General features: G+C 38.1%; 1 protein-coding gene across 4 annotated transcripts; it reads right to left on the reverse strand.

Moving 5' to 3' along the window:
* Nucleotides 1-1,132: 1,132 nt before the first annotated feature.
* On the reverse strand, nt 1,133-13,471 carry LOC130745401 (cell division cycle 20.2, cofactor of APC complex-like). 4 transcript variants are annotated; one of them, XM_057597620.1, is made up of 9 exons: nt 13,320-13,471; nt 11,445-12,765; nt 11,224-11,338; nt 9,960-10,469; nt 9,583-9,654; nt 9,280-9,352; nt 4,855-6,657; nt 4,472-4,709; nt 1,133-4,057 (listed from the first exon to the last, which is right to left on the reverse strand). In XM_057597620.1, exons 1-2 carry the CDS (start codon nt 13,368-13,370, stop codon nt 11,500-11,502), a joined length of 1,317 nt encoding a protein of 438 aa, XP_057453603.1. In that variant the 5' UTR covers nt 13,371-13,471; the 3' UTR covers nt 1,133-4,057; nt 4,472-4,709; nt 4,855-6,657; nt 9,280-9,352; nt 9,583-9,654; nt 9,960-10,469; nt 11,224-11,338; nt 11,445-11,499. The 4 variants fall into 4 exon arrangements, with proteins under 4 accessions (XP_057453603.1, XP_057453599.1, XP_057453600.1 ...); XM_057597619.1 differs by having other exon boundaries at nt 1,134-4,057; nt 4,472-6,032; nt 6,265-6,657; XM_057597616.1 differs by having other exon boundaries at nt 4,472-6,657.
* Nucleotides 13,472-14,113: the final 642 nt, after the last annotated feature.

Here is a 14,113-nt window from a genome sequence, read left to right on the forward strand (position 1 = left end):
TATTTCATCATATTTAAAAATTAAAATATATTTATAATGGACCTAAATTCATATACTTTTCATAGTTTAGTACTTTTTCAATAGTATTATTTATTTTGATTTCCTAATAGGGGAGACAAATTAAGGAGAAGGAAGAAGAGCGCAAGTTTCCTAGAATGAGACATAGAGCCATGTGATTGAAGGAAATCACATGAACACAAGTGAGTTGATTTGTGCCTGTGTAAATCTTAATGGTTTAAACATTTGGAAATTCTGTTTTCAAAAATTCTTCTTGCATCTCTTTGAGTTTGATGACTCTTTGAGATTGATGACATCGGATGATTGATGAGTAAGTAGCAAGAAAGTAGATATTGACCTTAGTTCACCCAACATGGGCTACATCTAATTTTTGGTTGACCTTCCACCAAGATTTCCACTAAAAAATATTAGCAGGACTCCTCATTTACCGAGTATTATATGGATTTGTACAAATGTTATTTGATCCTATTAGATATTGAGTATTTTAGGGACTCTCCAAAGTGTTATTTTTTTTTTGGTAGATGACGTTAAAAAAAAGAAAAACTAAGGCCTCAAGTAAGGAACACTCATCCTATCAGCACCAAAGTGTTATTTGATCCAACTTCTCCTAATTGTTGAGTATTCTAGAAACTCCTTTCAATACAGTGATTCCTTTTTTGCCATCCAACTCATAGCAATGAACAAATGTCTTGTCTCGTTGAGAATTGATAACTATAAATCTGTGATGCAACTGAGAATAATATTCCGTGCCAAAATAGAAAATTGACGAATTAAATAGCTTAAATTACAAGATCACGTGATGTACTAGCTTAAATTATTTGGACCATTAGATTTAAATTTGATCAATGGACAATAATAAGTGTGAGAGTTTTAGACTCACACCAGTGTAAACGGAGCCCTCCTCTTAAATAAGTATTCTATATTTTTAATTTAACTGGAAAAAGTTCTCAATTTTTTTTCAATGAATCTTGTGGGCTAATTAAGCGGTCGGAAAAGAAAAAAAAACAAAAACTACATACCATAAAAAACAAAAGCTACATACCATATAAAAGTAGCCAGAGTCATTGTCTAAGAAAAACAATACAAAATAGAAATTAGGAAGAAAAAAAATGAAGGGACACTCTCAAGTCCATTCCAAATTTACCCGTGGTAAAAATTCTCATTATCTTTCAATTTCTTTACAAAAAATAAAAAAATTGTCAAGTTGAGCAACATGAATTTTTTCTCCTTCCATCTTCCATTTCAATATTGTTAAAAAAAATATCTTTCACTTCATTGTCCAAATTTATTGCTGGCTTTGGAGGCAAAGCTCTTGCTACTCTTTGAGCTGCATTTAGCAAACACAGATGGTTTGTGTTCCAGGAGCGTGCTAAGTTCGTGTTCCAGGGTGTGGATTTTAGCCTTGCGTCTCTAGCTAGATCATTCTCATAGTCGCTCAACCATTCATTCTACCTGGGCAGCGAGGGTATCATATCAAGTGGTGCAGGTTGGCTGGGTTCCTCCTCCCCCTCTCTGAGTAAAGTGTAACACAGATGGTTCTGTGCGATGGGCATGGCATCATGTGGTGGTGTTTGCAGAGATGAGCTTGGGCAATGTGTGTTCGGATTTTGCCGTAATATTGGCTCTTCTAATGTCTTGTGGGCAGAATTATGGGGTATTTTTTATTGTTCTTGCTTTAGCATGGAGTAGAGGAATCCCCAGGGTAATTGTCGAGAGCGACTCTAATGTTGCAGTTCAACTTGTGAACCTTGGGTGATCCGTATCACCCATATGTTGGTCTTGTGAATCAAATTCGAGCTTGGAGGGAGAAGGAGTGGGAGTTTCGGTGTGTACATGTGAGAAGCTAACCAAGTAGTTGATTGCTTGGCTAATATGGCTCATGACTTGCCTCTTGGTGACCATGTGCTGGAGAATCCTCCTCCTAGGGTTTCTTCTCTGCTGCTGGCAAATGTTGGGACTTTGTTTCCTAGATCTACCCGTGTGTAGTGCCTTTTTTCGGGCTTAAAGCCCTCCTTGTAACCAAAAAAAAATTTAACAACAAAATCTGTGACCAAAAGAAGACATGAAATTAAAAATAAATAGTTGCATTCAAATGTGAAGCAATAAATGTGAATAAAGCGCCTTCCTCTTGTAAAAAAAACGTGAATAAAGGTGCACTCAAAATGCAAATTTGCAGCGGTGAAAAAACAGAAAAATAAATAGACAAAGATGCATTCAGTGGAAGGAGGAACAACATTCAGAGTCACAGTGATAAAAATTGCTGAAACAGAACACAGAGAAGAGCAGAAACAGAGGCCACAAGAGAATTGAATTAGGGGTATAGTTGTCAATTAATAATTGTTAACATATGTTAATTTAGATATGCAACAAAGGCACCCAGCCAATCCAGTAGTAAGATTAAACTACAATACTAGTAAGAGGAATTAGCCCCATCAGATACACCCAGGAACAATGGTTTACACCCAATGGTCAAATCTTGATACTTGCCAAACAATGCAGTGGATTGGATTGCCACTCAAAAAAGGAGTACATGAAGCCTTTGACCCTAGAGCGCAGCCAATTCCAAGTCTTCAATTTCACATTTTCTACAATTCTGGAAACAGCAGACAAAGATGTTTTAAAGACCATATCATTTCTGCTTGCCCAAAGGCACCAAATGCACGCGCACCATATCAACATCACCAACCCCTTCGTGCCTCTCATCAAGTCAAGACCTTGCTGCCTAAAGTGTTCCTTGCATCCTTTTGGCATAGCTGTTTGGATACCAAGCCAACTATAACATTCCATCCATCCATGATTCCCACGCATACCTGCAAGTGAAGAACTGATGCTCTGTGCTTTCTTCATGAGCAAGACAGATAGGGCATAAAGATTCTGTACCAGCCTGAAGAACATTTCGTTTTCACAGATTTCCTCTCATTGGTATTCTATTTAACAGGACCTTCCACATGAGGCCCAAGACGTTTGACGGTGCCGGGATCTTCTACAGACACTCAAACACATCATTGTCCTCTGATCAATCCAGAACACACTGAACTTCATAAGCTGTTTTTACTGAAAAAACCCAATCACCAGCTGCCGTCCAAAGCCATGAGTCAGGTTCTTCTCTTCTAAGCTGTGGTTTCCTTTCCCACTCTTTTCTTCGGATGATAACGGTATGACCAAAAGGGCGAGACTCAGGAGTATGGATGTCTAGGACCGGGTGGAAGGAGTCATCTCCATACTCTCTAGTGGCATGAACTGACCTCCTAATTCTATAGAAGGCATGAAACAATTCCCTTCTCCATTCCAATTGCCATTCCCACAACTCACCCCTCCAAACCCCATCTCACCAATTTTGCTTTGCTGTTGGTTTAAGACATCAAACAGCCTTTTATACTTCAACTTCAGCGGCTCTCCACTACGCATCCAACTACTCCAGAACCTAATTTGCTTCCCATCCCCTAATTTCCTCCTCACATTTTCCTCAAACCAGACACTTTCCTCCCCACAACTCCTCCAAAGATCCCTTCACCAATTGACCCTAGCCCATATCTTAAAACAGACCAACTACTCCAGAACCTAATTTGCTTCCCATCCCCTAATTTCCTCCTCACATTTTCCTCAAACCAGACACTTTCCTCCCCACAACTCCTCCAAAGATCCCTTCACCAATTGACCCTAGCCCATATCTTAAAACAGACCAATCTTTATCATACATCCCATACTTTGCATTAAGCACATCGCACCACAAACTACCTCTCTCTACACACATTCTCCACCTCCACTTCGCTAACCCAGCCCCCCTCCTCCTTAGACCTACACACAGCATCCCAACTTACCCAGCTTATTTTCCTCTCATTCCCCTCCCCTCCCCACAGAAACTCCCTCTGAATTCTCTTACCAATTGGAGCTCAAAACTAAGCTAAGTGAACAACATATTGCACTTGATTCAAGCAGAAGCAGAAATCATAGAGGGACTCAAAAGCATAGTTGCTACGCTTGATTAACAAGAGGGGAAGAACTATGGAAATTCTATAGGTTCTTCTGAATATATGACCTGTGTATACGCAATAAAAGTAAGATTAGAACTCTAAATTACCCAGAGAAGAAAAATCTAAGCCCAAAAAAAAATACATTTGGTATGCTAAAGGATTCTACAAATCAAGAAGGAAATGCTTGGAAAACTGAGGATTTAAATCGATGCTCCAGAAAAATGGAGTCCATATATTAAACAAAACATCTTGGTCAGTCATCACAATAAAACAGTGAGAGCAGTAATCTACCATAAATAAAAAATAGAGAGCAACTTAGATAAAAATAGCATGATAGAAATAGAAAATCCAGTAATATAGAGTAAGTCAGTAAACACAGCAAATAGAGGGCTTGAATGAAATGAAAAGTTTTGCAGTCAAAATTACAAACATTCACTAAATAAGAATAAGGGATGATGTAGAGAGGTCACCTCTTTTACCTCTGTTCAAATCAGAATTTGTTCAAAATTGAGAAAAAGCATGCTAAGACAAAGTCTTCTATGAGAGTGCTTCCAACGTCAACACGATAAAATCCACCAAACCAATTTCCTGGGGCTTGACATCAGTTATCTTCTGCAAACTGCAATGAAATACTATGCCAAAAGACGAAAATGCAGGGTAAAGCAACCAGGGCATAAAAGCAGAGTACATTGCTCTAACTTTTCTGTTTTCAGCTCCCTGCAGGGAAGATAATGAAAAACAAATTCAGTCAAACAAAAACAAAAATGATTTTTCAGCCATTTGCAACATGCAAGAAGAGAAGGTTCAGATTATGTTAAGAATTCTCCCTTTATGAGACAATAATCTTCCATTTAGCTCCTACCTTGTTTGAAATATCCTTAAATTCGGCTCCTTGGTTTGATTTCTTATTCTGCATGAAGTTACAATAATGGAAACAAAGCATTTAAAGAGAAAACAGAAGACATGCTAATTAATAAAACTTAGTATTGCAAAGCTTGCTTATAGGTGTGTTATTCAAAAGCAAACGATACACTAATTAATAAAACTTTCACCTCTCCACTCTCTCAGAAAGACATAACATTTCCATCATCCATTTCATAAAAGCCTCAAAAGAAAAAAATAACAAATAAGCAATAGTTTACAACAACATATGCAAAAGGGAGAAAGAGATATAACAGTCCCTTACAATGGCTCTATGATACTCAGTTTCTCAGAAGAATGAATCACTGCGTAGCACACTTACACAGTGAAAATAACAACTCAATAACCAACATAAGAACTTCAATAAATTGAAGAGATTGAATCTTCAATAACAACTCAATTATGTTTACTCTACAATTAATTAGTAACTTCCATTGGCAGCAATTAATCCATATTCCTGTACTTTTTCTTCTTACAACCAAAGGCACTTTTGAATTGAAATTTGCCCCATCATTAAATTCCCCTACATGATTTGGAATAGATTCCAAAGAAAGATATATATCTTCTCTCCAATCTGTTTTTGATAACAATAGTGGCTTACAATTCATGGAGGAAGAGATAAACATTACCATTCTAATTTAATCTACAAATTTATAAATTTAAACTTTAGAAAGAACACTCATTTCCTCAAAGATGCCAACTTTACTTTAGAAAGCACACTCATTTCAGACAACAAATCAAATCAAACATTTCATTCACAATTAAGTAATAAAAACTAATCAATAAGAAACCACAGCAAATCATAACTTACCAAGTCAACTATATGTTGTAAACTAATTAAAATAAAATCATCACTGCCACTACCAAACAGAGGAGGATGGACGATTGTTATGAATATGATAAAGAAAGGCTGGAATCCCATATGCTGCAGTCATATTCTACAGCGACTCTTAGTCAGACCCAAGCCGATATGTTATGGCTGCTTTGGACCCTTTTCAAAGGTCTTTCTCCCTTTGCAGGTTCCATCAAAACAACTACAGAAGAGTGCTTTTTATCTCTTTCTTCACATAGAAGAAGGTTTTCTTAGAAGATATGGCTAATAAGAAATCAGGTGAAAGCCTAGCAAAAAAATAATCGTGGATTAATACTCATCACCTTCTTGAATTTTTTGTAAAAGGAAGTACTTTAATTCACATAACCAAAAAATTTGTGGATAGCATCCTTTTATGCCAGACTCTTAACACCATCAAATTGAATGAAGAAAATCATTGGGCAGAAAATGTTGTATGCTTTGGAAAACGAATGATGCAAATAAATAAATAAAACTACCAATCATCTCAAAATGATTTACCTCGGTATGCATTGGTTCGGTTTGCTCTAGAGACATAGGCACTGGCTTGTGTTCATCATCAACAATTATACACTCCCCAAATCCACCTTGAATTTGGATTTGCAAAATTTTACTTCTTGGTTTCCTGTTCTAGTTGACCCGACCACTCAAAATCTAAGTAGCGCAACAAAGTTCAGTAAATGAAAAGACTACCTGCATGAGATTGCTGAATGCTAGAAATTTGCACAGCAGACCTCCTGAACGATTTATACTTTTTCAAAAAATAATCCAAGATTTTTCTTCTTCCTATATAATTTTTATGTATGTGAATATGAATCTATCTTTTTTTTTTTTTTCTACATACCAAATCTTGTCGCAATACCCTGAAAGATACTTGGGCCAACCAGAAAATCCCTGAAAACCAAATAGAAAGAGATATTTAGTTAAGTAAGCTTAGAACAACTAGAGCTTTGAATTTTATCTGCAATCTCCTATCATCAGGAACAGAAGTCAATTCGTGAACAGAAATATAAGACTAAAAAAACTACTGCAGTGATAGGAAAAATAAAGCTCTAGTGCCAATTTGAAGCAAGAAGTAGGGAAAATAACACAGCCATATGAAGGGAAGGGAAGTAGGGATGTTGCTATTTATAAAAAATGCACGGCCAAATTTTCAAGGGAAAAATAGGGTTGGAATTTTAAATTGCACTTTGAGCGGCTGTGTTAGGACCCGAAAATCCTAACGTGGAGAAACTATAGAGAAAATGGGGAAAAGGGGAATATTTTTGGTATTTTTCTGAATATAAGATTGATATTAAAATTAAAAGGATAAATAGGAACTGAGAGGCTGGTTCCTCTTCAGAACCAAGAGGCTGGTTCCTCTTCAATAGGGCTGGTTCCCTTTACAAACTCAATAATTCAATCCATAACCCTAACCTAAGGAGGGCACTCCTATTTATAATAACTAATCCTAATATCAATAACTTAATCCCTAAGAAATACAGAAGATATACTACTAGAATAATAGATAACATCCTAATATAAAAGATACTATAAAGATAGATTCCTAAATTAAATCCTAATATAATTAATCCTAACAATACTCCCCCCCTAAAATCAACCTTGTCCTCAAGGTTGGAAGTAGCATAGTAGATCCAATCTTCCCCTCCCGGGTCCCATTGTAGGCGGCAAACCGAGTGAAGCGCCAGAACAGCAACTGTCCAAGTGTCCATATCTGGCGGCATTGGAGGTCGCTGGGACAGCACATTGAGGACCCATAGTTGCATCTGCATTGAGGGCTCACCCCTCCGCGTCGAGTGGTCATCTTTGTCCACAAAGCCCATAGTTAATTGTGTACCCGGATGTTTGGAAACGCTTGCATTGCCAAACTTTTCAATCATAATAGCATTCACAGCCATTGACAACGGAGCATCTACCCTAGAGATTGTGCTTCCAAAAAGTTGAATACTAGAGATGTGGGGCATATTGGCAGCATCTTCTTGGAGACCTTCTAGCGGAATAGTAGTGTCTTGCTTGGACTCATTAGAAATCTCAGAAGTAAGCGCAACATGTTGATTGCTTGAGTCCTCCTTCAGTACGTCTTCGCTTGAGTCCTCCTTGAGTATGCCTTCTTCTTCCACCGAAATACTAGCAACGGTTTCCCCTTCGGTGTGAGAAGGAGGGGGGAGAGAAGCCTCTGGAGCCAGTGATTGTTCTTCAGCAAGGCTAAATTCTGCATCAATTTCCCTAGCAATCTCCATGGCACGCAACAAAGTTGTAGGACGGAAAGAATGCAACCTATGACGAATCATCAGTTTGAGGCCCCACCGAAAACACTCCAACAACCGCTCTTCAGAAAGACAAGGAACATGGGCCACCACAGCTTCAAATTCCCGCACATAAGCGTCAACAGTACTGCTTTGTCGGAGAGTGTTCAGCCTCTTGAAAACGTTAGCACGATACCCGTAGCCAAAACGTTGAAGCAAGAGGGAGATGAAGCGATTCCAAGTGAGATCAAGATCTTGATAACAGCAACAATAAAACCAATTAGTGGCCTTCTCCCTGTCCATGCTAAGGGATGCCAATTGCAACTTATCTAGATCCCGCAAACGGTGTACCTCGAAGATTTTCTGGGCTCGAGCAATCCAGGAAACCGGATCCACCCCGTCAAACTTGGGAAACTCCTGGACAATAGTTTGCCATTCTTCCATTGAAAGGACCATGATGGCAAGAACTTCTGGAAATAAAACAATAAACGCCCAGAACAGCAGATTAATGTGTAAATGGACACGTTCGTGCAAAGAAAGCCCAAATCGGCAGATGAACAGTGACGTGAACAGTGCGCGATGAACAGTAACAGGTGAACAGTTCTGTTTATTTTTTATTTTTTGTAGCGAAGTGACAACCGGAAATGGCAGGTGCGGTAGAGTCAAAGAGGAAGGGTAATGGTGCGTGCAGTGGCTGGTGGAATTTCGATCCGGCAGGTCGGACCAATTGTTAGGACCCGAAAATCCTAACGTGGAGAAACTATAGAGAAAATGGGGAAAAGGGGAATATTTTTGGTATTTTTCTGAATATAAGATTGATATTAAAATTAAAAGGATAAATAGGAACTGAGAGGCTGGTTCCTCTTCAGAACCAAGAGGCTGGTTCCTCTTCAATAGGGCTGGTTCCCTTTACAAACTCAATAATTCAATCCATAACCCTAACCTAAGGAGGGCACTCCTATTTATAATAACTAATCCTAATATCAATAACTTAATCCCTAAGAAATACAGAAGATATACTACTAGAATAATAGATAACATCCTAATATAAAAGATACTATAAAGATAGATTCCTAAATTAAATCCTAATATAATTAATCCTAACAGGCTGTTACACGAATCATAGTTAGTTGAGCGTGATTAATTTCAAATTTAATAACAGCAGCTATCTATGATGCCAATCAAGTCTGTAAATTGATGTGTTAAATTCATAACATGTTGTGAATGCAGTTGTATATAGTTTGAGATAATAAGGTATAATGAGAACTACCACAAAATGTACTCAATCTTCAATGATCCCCATTCAGGCAATCACCACCCCATCCTTTCAAACCTTCAAATACCTGAAACTCCAATCAGCAGATGACAAAATCAGGGAAAAAGATATTATGACCGCATGGCAACTCATGAAACCCTAAATATCATGAAACGGAAGAGCATGAAACACAATAAATTATCAAACAACAGAATAAATTTTTTTTCCTGCTAGTGAAATACAAAAAAATGAAATAAATCATGTGAAAAGGGGGCAACACAGTAGGTGAAGCGAATAGAGAAGAGAGAAGAGGCTTACTTGAGATAGCCGTGAAGATAAGATGAGAATCTGGAGAGGGAGTAGTACTGAACAAAGATAACACATACAAATCTGAAAAGAAGGGGGAGTGAGAATGAAACATACAAAATCAAGTAACTAAAGTAGAAATTGGAACAACTGATTCAACCGAACACTAATTGAAAATTAAAAGGAACATTCAATCTCAAAAATCCATTCCCAAACAAGTCCTGTCATATACCACGAAACCAAACTAAAGTGTTGGGCTAGACATATCTAACGGGGACAGGGGTCAGAACCGGAACATATACGAGAGCTGAAACGATTATTAATTTAAATAGATAATTGGGTTAGTGATTTTTTGGAAGAGAAGGGTGTGAGAAAGAAAAAGTTTATACCTTGAGAAAATCAATACCTTTTCTGAAAGCGATACCCCAAACATACTTGAGACAAATAGGAACCCCCCTGAAAACCAAACAGAATGAGACCTTTAGTTAAGCAAATTTAGAACAACTAAAGCTTTGAATTATAACTTCAATCTTCCAGTATTATTATCATCAACAGCAGAAGACTGCAGGGCATCTCAGATTTATTTTCTTAGAGCTATAGCTTCTTTCATAACAGCTAAACTGCAACTCTGAAGTGTCACTTCTTTTTGCTTGAATCTGCAACAGAGCAAGTATTACCACCAGAAATCTGAAACAGTCCCTGTAAAAAAGAAACAGTCAAAAAAGAAGTATGGTATATGACAAAAAAACTCAAAACGATGGTCATCATCCGAGTCTCTCCTCCTTTCTTGGTCAAAACCTTCAGCGGATTCAATCTATCTCCCTTAACAACCACCTTGTAAGGCCTAGAAATCAGTGACCACATCTTCTTAAGACACTCGTAGGACTCCATCATCTCATCTGTCAACACCAGAAAAAACATTGTTATCACAGGCCTTTAATGGAACAACCCAATAAATTGAAGAAAAAATAAAATAAAATAAATCCTTCAAAACCGCTATGGTTACAGAAGCAATATCTTAAATGTGGGAGCCTCATGAAATCCCCATGGAGGTTTCAGAAGCAAGATCTCAATTGATCACCATTTTATTCCACCACCGAATATAAAAGGGCACTGGCACAGTTGAAAAAATAGTTTTTCATAAAAACCAGAGATCATAATTGATGCCGAAGCGATCGAGATCAACAGGTAGAAGCAGAATTTTGAAATTGAAAATGTTGGAACCAAATCATGAACACCCAACAAAAACAACTCTCACCATGTTGTTCACAATTCAGCACTCTTTTTTCTACCTCAGAACACACACAAGCGCACACGTGATACACAAATTTCACATTATAAGCTCAAAAAAATAGCATTCACATAAAAATATACTCCTAGCCCCAGATCTCAACAGTAACACCGCCAACAGGAATGAAATCAAAATCACATACTCAAAATCCTTTCTTTTCCTAAATTATCAAACCATAACCCGTGCCAAATCCTAAAAACTGAAAATGAACGAAATTCAACCGATACCGTTTTAAGCGCAAGCGATCACGACGATATTTTTGGTTTCACGGATCAGCAAAAGGAAGCGATGGAGGAATTGGAATTATGAGGCTCTACGATTTCGTTTGATATGATCAGAAACAGATCGATGAAACGCATTACCTGAAGTAAATCTGCAGCTCAGAAAGCACTAACAGTAACATGACGGAGGAGGAAGAAGTAGCGGTCACATCTTCTCAATATTCATTTGCCTTAATTGACTTGAACGAATTACTACCTGCATTCGTCAATCAAAGAAGCATCTGTGAATGTATAATTTCAGTATATACAATTTTGAATCTATAAAAAGAATAAAGTAATATTAAAAATGAAACAATATATACCCCAGAATCAATCTGAAGTTGATCTTCAGTGCTCCATAAAGTTTATATGCAATCTTCAACGGATACGGCTGAAATTAACGAAAGGCTCAAGCTTTCGGGATGGTTTGCATGCTTCAAAGACATTCCAAAATTGAAGTGACTCATCAGCTGCTGCAGAGGCCACAGTACACCCATCTGGACTTTGAGCCATCGAGAGCACACTGGATGTATGACCGTTGAGCTCTGCCATCTTCACCATGGAAGGATATTCCCAGAGGGTGAGCTGGTTGTTGGGGATACAATGCGAGCTAAGCAACTCACGATCATTCGTGCTCCAAAGGAGAGCGGACACCGGTGAGCCAGTGTCTACAGTTTGCAAGCATGCACCCGTATTTGTACTTGTTTTCCAAAACTTGATGCAATGGTCACCCTCACCTCCAGCAGAAGCTAGCAGATTTTGCTGAAATGGACACCAAGCCAGTGCCTTCACAGCAGCTTTGTGTTGGTCAAATCGGTGAAGCCAACGGGTTGGTGAGTTTAATCTGTCCCATATGTGAACAAGACCATCATTGCCTCCACTCGCCAATTGTTGTCCCGAGGGAGACCACATGAGTCCACACACCTCTAGTTGGTGTCCCCTGTAGGTTTCAACAATGTGAGACTCTACTCTTACATCATTGTTAACAATCGTACCCTCCCTTCCTCCCGTTGAGAGGATATGATTGTTCCAAGCCATCGAAGCTACTCGTCCTCGATGTCCACACCAGATTGTTCTTAACCGCCTACTAGTTGTAGAATCCCACAACTGGACAAGGGAATTGTTCAAACCAATGGCTAAGTGACGGCCATCAGGAGCCCAGCTAACACTTGTAATGGGACCACTTTCATCATCCACGGTGACAAGTTCTGAGGTGGATTTATCATAGTCATTCCATAGATAGACCGTGTTTCCAAGGGCCAAAGCAAGCACATCACAGCAACCCCAGTCAAGCAAGTTCAAGTTGAAGTCATTGACTATATCAGGGGCATCCAATTTCAAATTACTAGTCTTAGGAATGTCTCTACTTCTGTGTTTGGAAGATTTAGATTGAGGAGAAGGAGAGCGTGAAAACCATTCCTCAGGGGTGAGTTGAACAGGGACAGAGGGCTTGTTCTTGAACGCCAAGATTCGGGTCCGATTCATGCCGGTGGCCTCAGCCAGTCTTTTGCGGAAAGCTTTTCGAGACGGTGAAATCACCACCGCAGCCGGGTTCTCTGAGTCTGTGACAACTCTTCTTTCCGTCAGCATGTAGTGAGCATAATCGAAGTCCATGGCTGACCTGTTCGGAATGAACCTGTCCAACTGTTCCAACAAAACAACAAGAGTTAGTGACAAATTCCTGAATGGGTAAAATCAAGGGTTTAATTAATGTTCTGAGAAAATAAAGAGACGAAACAAAGGGGCTTACATTTTCAGAATTCCTTCCTATTTTAATGAAATAGGACAAGTGAAAACTAAAGAGACAGGTAAAAAAGCAGCTAAGTTCGTATAAGTCACTGTAATAGTTGATTGAATCTAATTAATTGTCCTAAACTTTTCATCCATCTACACACAGCATTGTATATGCATTACCTAGTCAAGAAACTAGAGACAATCAGACACTAATAAGATTTCACTAATCTGTGCATGATCACACCATTCACATTCACATACCGAAACAAAAGGGTTAGGTTTTCGATAAAAATCGACATCCACAATAACAGATAAATTGAATGAATCAACTAAAAACCCAGAACCACAATGATGATGATGAAATCGAAGAACATAAGTAAAGTGAAAAGTAACGAAATCATGTGTTAGGGGTTAATCAAATGTTCCAAGAAAATAAAGAGACGAGACAAGACAAGGGGACTTACATTTTCATCACAATTCCTTCTGTTACAACGGGAAAGGGATCGCGCATCCATAGCAATTCAGAATTCAGAGAGAGAGAGAATTGAGAGCGTGAGAGAGAATTGAGAGAGAGAGAGAGAGAGAGAGAGAGAATTCAGAGAGAGAGAGAGATAGTGAGAGTGAGGCTGGTTGTTCGCGGGTTAATGTTTATAACGCGGGTAGGGTTTTGGCAAATGTATCCGTTAACGCGGGTATTGCTAATGTATCCGTTACACAATTTCATTTATTTAAATATTTCTAATTATTTATTATTTTATTTTTTTGAAAGCTGATTATTTATTATTCAATCTCATAATTCATTTATTGCTCAATTTCACCTCAAACATGATAAACTTAATTCACGTTCAAAAAAAAGGTTAATTCTGGCTTTTGTTTAAGTATTTTATGTTTTTTAAGTTAAGAGTATTTTTGGAATTAAAAAAATTTGGGAAAGGTGTGCTTAGTAAAGGGGATGACTCAAATAGTCTCAGCCTAGATAGATTCTATATTTTTAATTCAACCGGAAAAAGTTCTCAATTTTTTTTTTCAATTAATCTTGCGGGCTAATTAAGTGGCCGGAAAAGAAAAAAAAAACAAAAACTACATACCTCAATTATATATAAAAGGTAGCTAGAGTCATTGTCTAAGTCCCCATAGGATATATTAAGTGGTAGGAGCTGGAGGACATATGTGTTGGGTAGGGGGAGGTTCAGAGATCAATTCCTATCTGATGCAATTTATCTTTTCGATGTAAAAAAAAAGTCATTGTGTGACAAAA

The sequence above is a fragment of the Lotus japonicus genome, chromosome 3 (assembly GCF_012489685.1).
Source record: "Lotus japonicus ecotype B-129 chromosome 3, LjGifu_v1.2".
Classification (NCBI taxonomy): Eukaryota; Viridiplantae; Streptophyta; class Magnoliopsida; order Fabales; family Fabaceae; genus Lotus; species Lotus japonicus.

Excerpts from the sequence above, each read along its gene's own strand:
- LOC130745401 (XM_057597620.1), bottom strand. The coding sequence starts at position 13,370 with ATGGATGCGCGATCCCTTTCCCGTTGTAACAGAAGGAATTGTGATGAA. Across the intron at positions 12,766-13,319 it reads GAAGGAATTGTGATGAAAAT|TTGGACAGGTTCATTCCGAA; the intron begins GTAAGTCCCCTT and ends TTGTTGGAACAG.